This window comes from Triplophysa rosa, linkage group LG15 (assembly GCF_024868665.1).
Source record: "Triplophysa rosa linkage group LG15, Trosa_1v2, whole genome shotgun sequence".
Classification (NCBI taxonomy): domain Eukaryota; kingdom Metazoa; phylum Chordata; class Actinopteri; order Cypriniformes; family Nemacheilidae; genus Triplophysa; species Triplophysa rosa.
In genome coordinates this window covers 24,375,635-24,390,945 of record NC_079904.1, presented here as the reverse complement: position 1 = coordinate 24,390,945, position 15,311 = coordinate 24,375,635, and the positions used below count along the sequence as shown (strand labels likewise).

The 15,311-nt window shown below is 44.1% G+C and overlaps 1 protein-coding gene across 1 annotated transcript in view; it reads left to right on the top strand.

Moving 5' to 3' along the window:
* The window catches only part of lama2 (laminin, alpha 2), a 134,712-nt gene that overhangs the window by 95,332 nt on the left and 24,069 nt on the right, over positions 1-15,311 (top strand). The window contains 11 exon segments of the mRNA XM_057352085.1: positions 2,349-2,525; positions 2,659-2,844; positions 2,928-3,046; positions 4,091-4,208; positions 4,699-4,833; positions 5,822-5,946; positions 6,020-6,106; positions 6,197-6,390; positions 12,464-12,606; positions 13,640-13,738; positions 14,423-14,534. Coding sequence (XP_057208068.1) covers positions 2,349-2,525; positions 2,659-2,844; positions 2,928-3,046; positions 4,091-4,208; positions 4,699-4,833; positions 5,822-5,946; positions 6,020-6,106; positions 6,197-6,390; positions 12,464-12,606; positions 13,640-13,738; positions 14,423-14,534 — 1,495 coding nt within the window.

Below are 15,311 nucleotides of genomic sequence, written 5' to 3'. Positions count from 1 at the left end.
TGTCTGTGAGGTGTGTGTGTAAGTGTGTGTGTGTTGTGAGGAGTGTGCGTGATGTGTATGTGTGTGTGTGTGAGGTGTGTGTGTGTGTGTGAAGTGCGTGTGTGTCGTGTGTGAGGTGTGTGTGTGTGAGGTGTGTGCTGAGTGTGTGTGTAAGTGTGTGTGTGTCTGTGAGGTGTGTGCGTGAACACACACACACTTACACACGCACAGCACACACCTCACAGACACACACGCACATACACACACACTCACACCTCACAGACACAAACACACTTACACACGCACAGCACACACCTCACAGACACACACGCACATACACACACACTCACGCCTCACAGACACACACACTCACGCACACACCTCACAGACACAGTGAATGTCAGTGTTTTTGAGGATGTGATGTGTTAATAGAGAAGATGAGATCAGTCCACAGGTGACTCTGGATGTGTGTTTAGATGCTCTTCTTAATCATCCTCTCTTCAGGTGGGCTGAGATGCTCCGTTACCCGGGAAACAGTAAATATTAATACATTTCAACAGCTTCCAGGCTGTCACTCGCTCTCTCTCTCAAGCAGACTCACAAACAGCACAGCGGACAAGAGAGAGAGAGAGACCCTTGTGTTTGTTTTTAATAAGGGTTTCCTCCAGATTCACAAACTCCCATAATCCTCAGCGTGTCCATGGAGACGTGCAGTGGAATGTGGTTGAAGGACACTTTTTCCAATGATCCGAAATCGACAAACAAATGAAATGAGGGTTGCAGTGCAAAAGTTAATTTAAGTTTGTTTGCTGTCGGAGAGAAGTTGAGAATCCTTTAGCTCATTTATGAGGAAGGAGAGATTTTGTCTGAGTCAGTGAGTCGTGAGATTGCGTGTTGACGTTGAGAGTCGTTTAGATGACCTGTGGGGTCCCTCACACGCGCTTCTCAATATACATAAAGAAGAAGAACCGGGAAACACAACAAACACTTCTGTGTGGAGAAAACATTCACAGGTGAATCATAAAACTGAAATAATTCTGTAGGGGCAGTAAAACATCAGTCACTAGATAAAGTTCTTAAATGGGTCTTAAAAGTAAATCAACGTTGACCTGATAAAATGTGTTTTTTTTATTGCTCAGACCCTGAAAGTGCTACTCGAGGCAGATTCAGTGAAACGCTTCAGTCCTTTAACTCATCTTCAGATCAACACAAATCTGAAGACACGCTGCTTTACACAAACACACTCCTCTACGTTACACACAACGTTCTGACATTTCAAATTCTACACTCACTTACAAACACACAAAGTGCTCACCAGGGTCAGAAATTGACTTTCCATTAAGGGACAAAATTTGGAATTGATTTCCATTTTTTTTATCTTCATAAGGGCAATTTTTATAATGACCTTATTTAAACGTTAATGTACTATAGACAGTAAAATATTATCAACAAAAGCCACCTTTAAAGTGCAGAGGTTGCATCTGTGATGGCTTATTATAAAGACTGTTTCATTCTGCTAAAATGTGCCATAATTGTATTAACGTTAACATCTAAACTTCTGATTGGTCAATGACGTGCAAGCGCAGTCTCTGGTTGGTTGTAATACCAAAGTCCGTTTAGTGAAGTCGTGCCACTTATTATTACGTCATTTAAACAAGATGTGAATGGGGAATACTGATATTTCTACAATCGGAAGCTAAAATCCCAATTAAACGACATATTTAAAAACAACATATAAAAATGACGTAAACTGTACCATAATGTTTGTCATCAAATTGGGCTTTGTTGCTTTAGCACAGTGGTCACCAACCCTGTTCCTGGAGATCGACCGTCCTGCAGACTGCAGCTCCAACCCTGCTTCAGCACACCTGTCTGTCATTATTAAGCAAACCTGAACACCTTGATTAGATAGTTAAGGTGTGTTTGATTGGGGTTGGAGCTGAAATCTTCAGGACGGTCGATCTCCAGGAGCAGGGTTGGTGACCACTGCTTTAGATACTACGCATGCGCAAAGCTTCGCTAGGGTTGCGGTCCTCCCCATTCATTTCAATGGCAGTGACGCATCTTGATAATATATTAACATCTTTGGTAATACTCAACGCTCCCATCAAAACATGGAAAAGAAATCTCCGATGCGTGATCAGATCTGAACGCTGTAACGGATGAACTTTATTCATTTTCATATTTCATTTAGTTCTATTAAGCAGGGGCCATTTTTGCCCTTTTAACCCAGAATCTTGTTCATCTTTGCGGCATTTTTGCCCCAAGGCCCCATTAATGCTCACGTGTAAAACTCTTCTAGCTGATTTGTTTATTTTTGATGAATCTGACGTTCATGGACTCATGAGTGATGTCGTGTTGTTGTACAGCTGAGTCTGATGCCCGAGCAGACGGTTCTGCCTCTGGTGGACAGATCCAGCGGACAGGAGATCACAGCGGGCGTGACCTTTCAGCATCCTGACATCGTCGCTAATGCTGATGTCATCCAGCAGCATCTGAGTGAACCCTACTACTGGAAACTGCCCAAACAGTTCAGAGGATCCATGGTTAGATCAATCCTCTGCTCAGTTCATCTGATCGTGTTTTAGGTTGAAATGTTTATCCAGTCACCCCATGAAGATGTCTGAACATCCTTAGAGGAAAGATGCTGCTGGTCTGATGTATTCATGATTCTCTCAGATTACAGCCTACGGTGGGACATTAAAGTACGCCATCTATTATGAGGCGCGTGACGAGACGGGCCGCACCTCCTACGAGCCGCAGGTCGTCATCAAGGGCGGTCCTAACAGGGACAAGGTCATGGTTCGCAACATGCCGCCGCTTCAGATTGGTCAGCTGACCCGTCATGAGATTGACATCACAGAGGTGAGCCAATCAGATGGGAGAGTCGGTGCCCCGCCCACAGCAGCGTTAGAGGGGTTAACGTGTATGACATGAATGTTTTTCAGCACGAGTGGAACCACAAGGACGGAGGAGCGATGTCCCGTCAGGACTTCATGGATGTGCTCTTTCATGTGGATTATATTCTGATCAAAGCTTCACACGGCAGCGTCATGAGACACAGCAGGTGACAGAACACAGACACGCCCCCCACCCCCACCCCTCTCTCTTCAAACTTTATTTAAACATCCCTGACATCCTCAAACAAAATCAAATTCCTCAATTAAATGTGTTTTTCTATGTCTTATTTTAGATGTGAATCTCTGTCAGACCTCATTGTGTCTCTGTTAAGTTTTAGTTGATTTTCACCTGTGAGTTTAGTATAGTTTTTACTTCATGAATTTTAGTTTGACTAATTAGTTGAAGAATGAGTTGAGGAAATCAAAGATGACCGAGATGTGCGTGTACAATAAGAAAGGAAAACAACTGTCATCTGTCAATTGAATGTCTGAAGTATAAAGTGCTCAGATGTACTTAAGAGCAATCTAGTTAGAAACTCAATGAATCGCACTGAAACTCATGATAACAACACGGAACTGAATGAACATCATTTCATACGTTTTTATGCTGTTTTGTATCTTTACTTGACTGTGTAAAGATGCGTTAGATGAACACAAACACACGCTATCACCGGTACAGCTGATGTAGATGTCAGCAGTGTCAGGGTAACACACGACTGAGAGGTGGCTTTTAAAGAAGAAACTCCATTAGTTCTCCTGTAGAAGAATGGGTTCAGACATACTGATGACTCCCCTGTTGAATTAACCAGCATATGCTGCTTTGGGATGTTTTGATGCTGGGTTAAGCTGGTCCAACCAGCATCAAAACAGACTTAACCCAGCATATGCTGGTTAATTCAACAGGGTCATCTACACAACCATGACACTATAAGTCGCTGTGGATAAAAGCATCTGTCAAATGCCTATGTGAAATTCACATTTTATGAATTAAAAAATGTGAGACCGGTGGGTAAGCGACGATCCTGCATTTTGATTTGTCGATTTGATTTACGCCCTTAACACACACAGCTCTTTAAACTGACTGTAGTTCGCGAACCTTTTGAAATCACTAGTGTTCGTCTTCGTTTTCATTCACGCTCTTGTGCAAAAGTATATGTTGTCATTTCAGAAGAGTTAACGAGAGCATATTACGTTGGCGTGTGTGTGTGCAGAGTCTCAGAGGTCTCGGTGGAGGTGGCTGAGGTGGGCACATCATCACAGGACACTGAAATGGCTCATCAGATTGAGAAATGTGACTGTCCTCTGGGATACGCCGGCCTCTCGTGTGAGGTAAAAACAACAAACATTCTCACATGTATTTCAAGATCATTGCATGTGTTTAAAAGTAAATACTTGTTATAAAACCCCATCGTGTATTGTTTGAAAGATTCTCTGTATTTTGATGGTTTTGTTCTGTCCCAGCGGTCATGGAGGTCACGTGTTTTAGCTGAAGTTGCTGTTTTGGATGGATGCTCAGCAAGTGTCTTATACAGTAGTTATAGTTGTGTGTGTGTGTGCGTCCACCCACAGCCGATAGTCTGACAAAGTGAAGTGTATTAGAGATCAGTGAGCGTTCACGTTCAGGCAGATGGCTGTATACAGACGTCACACACTGTGCTCTATAAAGTATTTTTAAACAGCCGTTTAGCAGGTTCACCCTCAACAGATGGTGCACTAAATTGACGCGATTAATTTCGAAGGAAGAGACGTGGTGTTGCTATGGTTTCAACAGAGGACTATTATTTCCCATATGAACACGCGCGTGTGTGTGTGTGTGCAGGAATGTGCGGCCGGGTTCTACAGACTGTCGGTTCAGGCGGGCGGTGTGGCGTCCAGGGCGGGCTTTGGCAGCTGTGTTCGGTGTCAATGCCATGACCACAGTGACTCATGTGATCCTGAAACATCCGTGTGTCAGGTACACCGCCGCTCATTCTCTTACTGCTAAAACACCTTCTTTTACTGGACTTTCTGCTCACGGCCAGCCTGCATTTTCACCTCTTTATTAAAATGAACCATAGTTTTATTATTGTGTAACTTTGCCTTTTTGGTAGGCTGATTATCATTTGCATCACCACAGTTTTACTTGTATTATGTTTAAACTGAGGTTACTGTCCCCCTCCCAAAACACAATGGACAATGTAATGGTTATAATGGGAATTGTATTGGTTTTAATGGAAACTATAATTGTCTTTACTGATTTCTACTGGTGGGATGTTAAATCTTATTGGAATAATGCCCCAAAACACACTACAAAAAGGAATATTGTAATGGTTTGAATGGGAAAAGCTGATGGTTTATAATGGTATTTAAATGTCCTGTTGTTTATTTTGATCAGGCTGGTTAAAGCGTGGTGAATGTCATCTGCCCACACACTTACACTGTAAGCTGGCCTTTGTTTATCTGACTTGCTTCTAAATGTAGATATGTACTTTAACATTCAATGAGAACGTTCTGCCATCTGAGCTCTGAAGTTATTTCAGCTGAAATTCATAGCAATGAATTCACACCCACCCGATGTTTGATAGTGAAATGCGTTTGTGATAGATGAAGGGAATGCAGTATAGACATGTGAACATCTCATTCTCAACGGCTTTCTGCTTGAAGATTCAACTCTGCCACGAACATTCAGTCACACGCATGCTAATAGCAATAGCATTTGCATTTTAGGGGTTTTGGCAAATTGAAAATGGTAAAGGAGCGTGTGATGGGGGTAATTTATGTAATTGAGGTACACAGGAAGTTAATGAAAGTTTTAGAGCGACACGGACCAATAAACCACAACTTCTCATTACACTTCACATCTCTCTCCATCTTCCCTTTCCTTGTGAGATGCGCAGTGCTCTTCACTGGAGACATGTCTTTGTGGTTTTGGTTGAAAAGATGTGGTTTTGTGTTGGATGTAGAACTGTCAGGATAATACCGTAGGAGAGAAGTGTGAGAGATGTGCTCCGGGCTTTTATGGTGTGGTGCGAGGCTCCCCGGACGACTGTGAACCCTGCGCATGTCCTCTCCTCAACCCCGAGAACAAGTAATGTCACGCACAGACATGATGACGGATCTCCTGTACAAGCTGAGGATCCTCTAACCCTCTCTGTGCTCAGTTTCAGTCCCGGTTGTCAGACGGAGGGCTTGGGTGAGTACCGCTGCACGGCCTGTCCTGAAGGGTACACGGGAAAACACTGCGAGAGGTGAGACATCTGATCATGTCTGTCATTTGAGGGTTAAAGAGTGCTCTTCACTAATGATCTGTATGCCTGATGATGCGTTTAATCTGGCAGGTGCGCTCCTGGTTTCCATGGTAACCCGAGCGTGCTGGGCGGCCGGTGCGAGGAGTGTAAGTGTGATGAGTACGGTGCATTTCCCTCGCCGTGTGACGCTGTGTCCGGCCGGTGCCAGTGTCGTCCTGGTGCCGATGGACTGAAGTGTGACCAGTGCATGGAGAGGCATGTGTGTGGCCCTGCGGGCATTGTGTGTACGTACCAACACACTCACGTCAAATATCACTCAACATTTAGATACGTCTATACACATTCGAAAAAATGCTTTTCGATTTAAATCAACCTAAGAAATGTCCGGAAGTGACTCCAGCGTGAGTTAAAACCGTCCAGCATTTTCAGAGTGGTAATAAAAACAACATTCCATGACTTTCTTTAAACTCTGATACAAATATAAAAACGGCCCATAATGAGCAGGAGGAGATGCAGCCAAAACAAACCAACATTTTAATGAGATGTGCTGGGATTTGTTTACTGTTTGTGTAATTGCTGGTTGTGGTTTTCTGAGGGAAAGATCAGACTCTATTAGTGTGATGTGTGATGAAGACACCTGTTACTCACACAACTCTGTGTGTTTGGGGTCTTTGGGGGGGGGTGATTGAGTTGGACCACATATGTCTTAAAAAGTGTTTTTGTGTGTGAATGTTTATGTGTATTTTCTCCTTGAGGTGTCCAACATCAAACATGTGTGTTCAGATCTGTGCTTTGTGTGTGCGTGCGTGTGTGTGTCATACAGCATGCTGCTCCTTTAAAACAGTGATTGTGAAGTTGTGATGGATTGAGACACAAACACAAAAATCACAAATTATTCAGCCAATCAGAAGAGTTTTCTGTTCTAGCTCCCTCTCACACTTCAGCTGAACAACGCACAAACACATTTACATTTAGCAGACGCTTTAATCCAGATGTGGTTGACCGGAGCGAGTTAGGAAGAGTGTTCCACTAGGAAGGAGTTGTGAAGGAGAATGAGTGGGAAAGCGATTTACTGCCCTTACGAGAAGGCAAAACAAGACACCACTGGTTTGCTGAACGCAGGGATCTTGATGGGGTGTAGGAGGGTGTGAAACTATGCCGGTGCAGATCCAGTGATAGTCCTGTAGGCAAGCATCAGTGACTTGAATCTGATACGGGCGTCATCCGGTAGCCAGTGGAGAGAGATGAAAAGGGCCGTCACGTGAAAGACGAGGCGTGCTGCTGTGTTCTGAACCAGCTGGAGTTGCTCGATAGTCTTTGCAGGAAGACCGGCAAGGAGAGCGTCGCAGTAGTCCAACCTTGAGATTACCGGGGCCTGGACAAGGAGTAGTGCCGCATGCTCAGTGAGATAGGGTCTGACCTTTCTCACGTAGAATAAGGCATATCGGCATGCAAACGCATTGTCTTTGCAATGTGATCGTTGAAGGACAGCTGTTCACGTCAAATAGGACTCCGAGGTTCCTGGCTGTTTTGGAAGGAGCGATTGTGGTATTGCCAAGTAGGATGGTGAGATCGTGTTGCACCGTGGGGTGTGACGGAAACACGAGTAGTTCCGTCTTGGCAGGGTTCAGCTGGAGGTGATGCTCTTTCATCCAAGCCGAGATGTCCTCTAGGCAGGCTGTAATGCGAGCTGCTACAGTGGTATCGCCTGGGTGAAACGAGATGTAAATCTGAGTGTCGTCAGGATGTTGTGTAGATGGAGAAAAAGAGTGGTCCAAGCAATGATCCCTGAGGGATCCCAGTGATCATGTGGTGAGCAGTGCACAGCGAGCCCCTCCATGACACCCTGAAGGATCTGCCGGAGAGGTAGGATTTGAACCAGTGGAGAGGAGCGCCTATGAGGAGTGCCACACGCAGAGGCATCTCTTGTGACTTTTCTTATGAAGGACTCTTCATGTTATATCTGAATGTAAACTTCTATAATCAATCCATCTTATTCATGTTTGATAATTAATATCCATGATCCTCAGAACTTCTATCAAATGACATCACAGTGTGGGTGGAGCTTTCAGTCGTGGCATTGCAGAAATAGAAGATAAAGATTAAATGAGATCAAATGCACTGGCGCTCGATGTATCAGGCTCAATGTATGTGTCGCTGCTCGTGTAATGTGTTTGGACACTCTAGTGTCATCCAGTATAGTGAACACTACAGTAAAATGAGTGTTTTGTGTTGAATGTTCTGGGTGTTTTGTTTTTTAAAATGTGATGACGATGGAAATAGCTTTACTGTGCCATCTGTGCTGTTTCCAGTGTAGCATCTGTACGAAGCGTCTGTGATGTGCTGTCAGTTAGCACAGGTGTAAAGTAATAAACTCTTTAGGAATATGATATAAACACACATGTGTGCGGTCAGTTTGAGGAGGTGCTGTAAACACAACACACTATCACAGCTGGACATTCATGCTGTCACTCGTGTCCTCCGACAGCAGGTTTGATCTGGTTCAGACACTGATGTTCTGTTGGATCACAGTTGATGTTCTGGTTTATCTCAGAATGAACACACTGAGCATTGTCATGTTGAGTCCTGTATAAGAAGATACAATGAAAGGATTTGAATCTAAAACTGTATTTTTGTGTTAAACTAATGAAATGAAGTCATATACAGTGTCATGTTTCCATGAACTGATCCTTTAACATTTAGGGCCCTATTTTCACGATCTAAGCGCATGGTTTAAAGCACACGGCGCAGGTGCACTCCGGGCGTGTCCGAATCCACTTTTGCTAATTTAACAACAGGAAAACGGTCGGACCGCCTGGGCGCATGGTCTAAACGGGTTGTCCCGATTCTCTTAATGGGTGTTTTTTGGGCGTAACGTGCAGTAAACCAATCAGAGTCTCATCTCTCATTCCCTTTAAGAGCCAGTTGCGCTCGCACCATGGCGGATTCACTATTTACACGGCGGAGTTTGCAAGAGCAAAGACTGGACGCTTCTCTAGAGAGGAAATGCATCTGCTGACCAGCAGACCATCTACAGGACAAGCCAGCTTTTGTACACAATAATAATCTTTTACATTGTAGTCCATTTATTTTTTATATTTGCCATGTTCACGAGTTCGCCTCACATATAATAACTGGTGATAGGGGACGGATATGAAGCGTATTTGGCGTGCTGTCCCGGGAAGAGGGCTCCGAGCTCAGTAGTTCCTCCGAACTCGGAGCGCTCGCCCCTTGTCCGGGGAGAGGGCCCCAAGGCCGGTGTGTGCCCGGACTCGGGTCGTTCCCCCCTTGGGCTGTAAGGGGCTGAGCTGTGGGTGAGGAGACGGGGTGGAGGAGGGGTGCTGAAAACACTACAGATGGTGAAGGTAAGGCGGCTTGTCTATTTGTAAGGGTTCGCTCATGGTCTGATAGGGTAATTGGTAAGATTGGTTATGGGAACCAGCTGGGTTAGTTATCTGATTGTGTGATTAGTCATGGAAAGCCAGCCGGGTTGATTATCTGTTTGGTGAGATTGATAATAAGGAACCAACCGTGTTAGTTATCTGCACGTGCTCCTCCCGAACTTAGTTAATAAAACATCATTTTGTGTGCTGCTGCGCTTCCCTCTGTGTAATAAGTAAAGTGAAAGCGCGTTGTATGTGGACACGCCCAGAGGCGCATTTTCTACTAATGCGCTCTTTTTTTTTTAAACCAAATATTGTGCCATTGACTTTAGACTTTAGACCAGGTTTGAGTTGCTCTATGGCGCAGTCTATTTTCAGTTCCTCAAAATAGCAATGCGCCAACAATGCGCCTGAGCACACCAGTATTTTAGACCAACACGCCCATGGGCGCACAAATGAGCACAAATGCATTTGCTATTAAACAACGCGGCGCAGGAAGGGAAAATGAGAACTGGGTCGGGCGGAAACTTATCTGTAGTGTTAGATGCAGACACTCATTGACTTTCTCTCTGTCTGCTGTGGATGAATTTTCTGCTTCACTTGTTAGTGTGGAAGAATCTTCACTAGGGATCTGAATAGTTATGTTTCTTCAGGAGGTTCAATTGAGAGCTGCAGTCAATCCACATGCTCTACTTGTTGCTCTGTCTCTCTCTCTCTCTCTGTCTCTCTCTCTCTCTCTCTCTCTCTCTCTCTCTCTCTCTCTCTCTCTCTCTGTGTCTCTCTCACTCTCTCTCTCTCTCTCTCTCTGTGTCTCTCTCTCTCTCTCTCTCTCTCTCTCTCTCTCTCTCTGGTGGTTGGTGGCGTGTCATACACTCATAATGGGCTGCCGGGAGCCGCTTCACACTCTCTGTTAAATTTCATGCTCGAGAAGTTCTTCTCCCTGGAGTTCCCACCTCACTCACGAGTGAATCCAGAGAGAGGAGTGTGTTTCCTCAGATGATAGAGAGACACTGGATGAGAGAAAGTGATGATGGGGGGGGGTGGCGTTTGGAAGACAAAAGAGGTGAAGAACATTCATTAACAGCAGTGTTGCCTGAGGTTCTGTCCATCCTTGCCCATTAATACATTTGTCCTTTAAAACACACACTACACTAACACACACACACACGGGTACACACACACACACCTTCATAGGGATACTCACAGACACACATCTTCATACACACACATACACACATATTTATAGGGATACACATACACACATACACACACTCACCTCCCTGAATCTCACTCCCATCCGAGTTCTACCCAGGCCCGGATTAAGAATTCAGGGGCCCTTGAACACAAGTGTCTTGTCAATTTGTTAAACTTATTTTTTGTAACAAACACGTCGCGACTCACGTTCTTATGTAAGCAAGTAATGTGTTAAACGGCATTAACGAGTATTATAAGTAGCCTATACTTCCTAAGCCTATATACCTGTACTACGACCAGTGTTGGGGGTGACGCGTTAAAAGTAACGTGCGTTATGTAATCAGAGGACTTTTTAAGTAACGAGTAATGTAATGGAGTTACTTTATAAATTTACATATCAAAACTCAAATTACTTTGTTTTTCAAGTAACTCAAGTTAATTTTCAGTCTAATCATTGATTTATATGAACATTTTTTAAACTGCAGAAGTGAAATTCAAAAGTTGAATTAAAAGTAGTGTAGACATGGTCGCTCATGCTTGCGCAGAAACAGTCGCTAGTCAGACATAAGCAGTGTTGCCATGTCTGCAGTGCTGCAGTGGTCCAATCAATGGTCTCATGCCTCGTGAATGTAAACATAAGATGTGTTCGACTGTTTGTGGCGCTGCACGCACAGACAGATCTGCAGATTTAAATGGGCGTGGTCACTGTTAGAAGAAGGGTTGGGGAGTGGGCGGAGCACGGGAGAAAGAGAGGAAACAACTGTCATCTGTTAAACCTAACTCAGATTACAGGAGTTTTAATATCCTGACCGATTATAAAATCTGGTTGCAGCACACACCGAAGGAGAATATTGATAGATTCCATAGAAGTATGGATAGAAGTCCATGCCCAAGAGGGTTAAGGCAGTGCTGGAGAATAATGGTGGCCACACAAAATATTTTGGACATTTTCACTTGGGGGTGTACTCACTTTTGTTGCCAGCGGTTGAGACATGAATGGCTGTGTGTGGAGGTATTTTGAGGGGACAGCACATTTACACTGTTACACAAGCTGTGCACTCACTACTTTACATCGTAGCAAAGTGTCATTTCTTCAGTGTTGTCACATGGAGAGATCCCATCAAATGTTTACTCAAATGTGAGGGGTGAACTCACTTCTGTGAGATACTGTACATGTAAAAGCAACTCTTACCTTTTGAGAATTAAGACAACCGTGAGGGTAGGCCTATTCTATTTCATAGATTATATTTACAACAATAAAGCCGTTCTCATTGACATATATTCAGTTTCTATTGTCAGTTATGACTTGTAACGCGACATCTAACAAATCACCATAAAAAGCGGAGATCTTGGCTATGTTCTTTCACACAGCCTCATCCAAACAGTGGATACAAGTGACAGATTGTTGTAAACGCCATAGGCTACTCATTTCATTCAGGAGTCACCTGTCGTACGGTGAATTATATCTGCTGTTTCTTCCTGTCGCTCACTGTACAGAGTGACTTTGCTTGGAGCCCAATGCCCATTGGACAATCCGGCCCTGGTTCTACCCGACGGTCAGTCTGGCTAACAAGCAGGCTAAAGTCCAGAAAATTAGATGCATGACACATGATCTGCAGTTTCATGTTTGTGTGATGATGATATTGATTTCCACTGTGAGGTTTGTGTGTCTGTGGGATGTTGTGATGCTGCATGCAGTGTTTCAGCTGTAGCATCTCTTATGATCTCTCCAATAAACAACTCAGACAGAATTCATACTCATGTCATGTGTGTTTTACAGCGTGTGATGACGACTGCGCAGGACTCTTGATTGGTGACATGGAACGGCTGCTGCGTTTGATTGGCAGTGTCAATCTCACTCTGCCGCTCCCCCTCCCGTATAAAGTGCTCTATCGCTTTGAGAACATGACCGAGGAGCTGAAGGTGAGTATGACATCACATCTGTATCATCCATGGACACTGACAACACCAGGCTTGCTCATCTACATTCAGATTTGATAGAAATTAAAAAAGTTTACATGTTAAATAACTTTGTGCTAATGCCTGTTTTTTTAATAATAAAGCATTTTTAAACAGAATATTAATAAGAATATGATTATCAGTGGACATCATAATAAAAAGGATCATTAGAGCAGAGGTTCCTAACTTCCCAAAGCTTTTTTAATCCAGGAACCACTTAGATAGGTACAGTATATATTCTACCTGAGGAAATATAGAGCATAAACACACATTGGTTCCCTTTTAGTAGAGCGTAGTGTTTTCTCTCTCTTGTCATGTATACTGTAAATAAGTTTAATTGCAATATTCAGATATTCTATGGCAGGACTGAACGCTTATGGAAAACCCAACATTGTTTATGTTATTCCCTTTAAAACTGTAATGTGATCATTCATCAGTTTTATAACTTTCTGTGAGGCAACGGCATGCCGTATTCTCAATATCATAACGAGTGTCATTGTTAGTTATTCATTGGAATAAAGGGTGTTTTTAATGCACTGGGACAACCAACCCACATTATCCCCACAGTTTATAAACCCCTCGGTTCAGAGCAAAATTCTCTATTATATTAAATCATGTTCACTGTTGAGTAACTGTAAACAATTATAACAAGTTTGAACTTGTTTTTAATGTCATATTCTCTATATAAAACAAACATTCATATTTTGCTGACGTGCACAAGGAAACACTGCATGTACACCATCAATTAATAGCACAGATTTATTTTTTCAGAACATAATTAAGTTATAATCATGTCAGACATCTACTGCCAGCTTGCATCTATATTTGTGTAGTTTTGCTCTTCTGAAATGGTTCATCTAATGATTCAGAATTCACTCATATCACCATGTAGGCTGGAAACCATATGGGCTGTCACTCTTGTTTCCACGGTGACACGTCTCTACCAGTCAGTCATACGTACATGATGAATGTATGTCTTTCTTTGTATGTTGTGCAGCACATGCTTTCACCACAGAGGGCGCCGGAGAGACTGATGCAGCTGGCCGACAGTAACCTCAACAGCCTGGTGACCGAAATGAATGAGCTGCTCAACCGAGTGAGAAAACACACACACACACAACACAACTGACTCTGACTCTACAAACTCTTCACTCCCACTCCTGACCCTCCCGCAACATATCACACAAACAATACAGACATGGTTTTTTAATCAGACTTTGTCAATCTGCTCTCTTCTTTTTGTTTGGTTTGGTTTAACGTGTGCGAGTTCTCTGCTGCTGACCTTGTTGGTTTGTTTATGAACATGAAAGAAGGCCAGAACATTAAGTTGTTTGTTGTTGAAGTACCACGTCGTTTCTGCTCATTTTCGAAGGGAACTTTTCACCGTCTTCTGAATAGAAATCCTTGATAAACGTGATGAATGTAGATTGAAAAGCTTGAGAAGTCTTTTCACATAACAAAAGTTCAAGAGGCAGTTAAATAGAAAGACGTCTATTGTCTTCTGTCCTTTTTCATTCATGCAACATTGACCTTAAAAATACTCTTGCCTGGAAACTGGAAATGTTTTTATTTCTTTCATGTTTCGATTCATGTTGGCCCCAGAGATGTAAGGTCTACGGTTTATTGTTGTCTTTTATGCTCTGCCTGCTGCAGAAGTCAGTTTGGCTTTTGGGATAAAAAAGTGAAGGTGAAATGTTATCACAGTGCATGTACAGCACAGCTCTGGTCTGTTTAAAAACACTTGATGATTTTTATAGGTTGTTTTTCTGAACACAAGCAGGCAACCAAAGTCTCTGCTGATGGTGAGCAAACAGCAGCTGATGCAGAGAGGAGTCGTAAAGCTGCACAAGACCTGGAGCTCTTCGTAAGGAACACACTTCTGACTGCTGAAGGTGACAACACCTTCATCTCTAATATCTCCAGTTTACACTAGACCACAAAAATACTGAATGATGTTGATATGAAGAATGGTTGAGTAGAGGGTTAGGAGTGGAGAGGTTGAGATGAGGGTGAGGGTCAGGTAGTGTAGAGGGCGATGTGAAGGAGTGGGTTGGGTGATGTGGAGGTGTGGGATGGGAGGCAAGGGGTGGGCGTTGTAAAGGCGTGGGTTGGGTCATGTGGAGGCGTGGGTTGTGTGATGTGGAGGCGTTGTTTGGGTGATGTGGCGTGGGTTGGGTGACGTGGAGGTGTGGGATGGGTGATAGGGAGGCAAGGGGCGGGCGTTGTAAAGTCATGGGTTGGGTGATGCGGAGGCGTGGGTTGGGTCATGTGGAGGTGTTGTTTGGGTGATGTGGCGTGGGTTGGGTGATGTGGAGGTGTGGGTTGGGTGATGCGGTGGTGAGGGTTGGGTGATGCGGTGGTGAGGGTTGGGTGATGAGGTGGTGAGGGTTGGGTGATGCGGTGGTGAGGGTTGGGTGATGCGGTGGTGAGGGTTGGGTGATGCGGTGGTGAGGGTTGGGTGATGGGGTGGTGAGGGTTGGGTGATGCGGTGGTGAGGGTTGGGTGATGCGGTGGTGAGGGTTGGGTGATGTGGTGGTGAGGGTTGGGTGATGCGGTGGTGAGGGTTGGGTGATGCGGTGGTGAGGGTTGGGTGATGCGGTGGTGAGGGTTGGGTGATGCGGTGGTGAGGGTTGGGTGATGCGGTGGGGAGGGATGGGGGATGCGGTGGG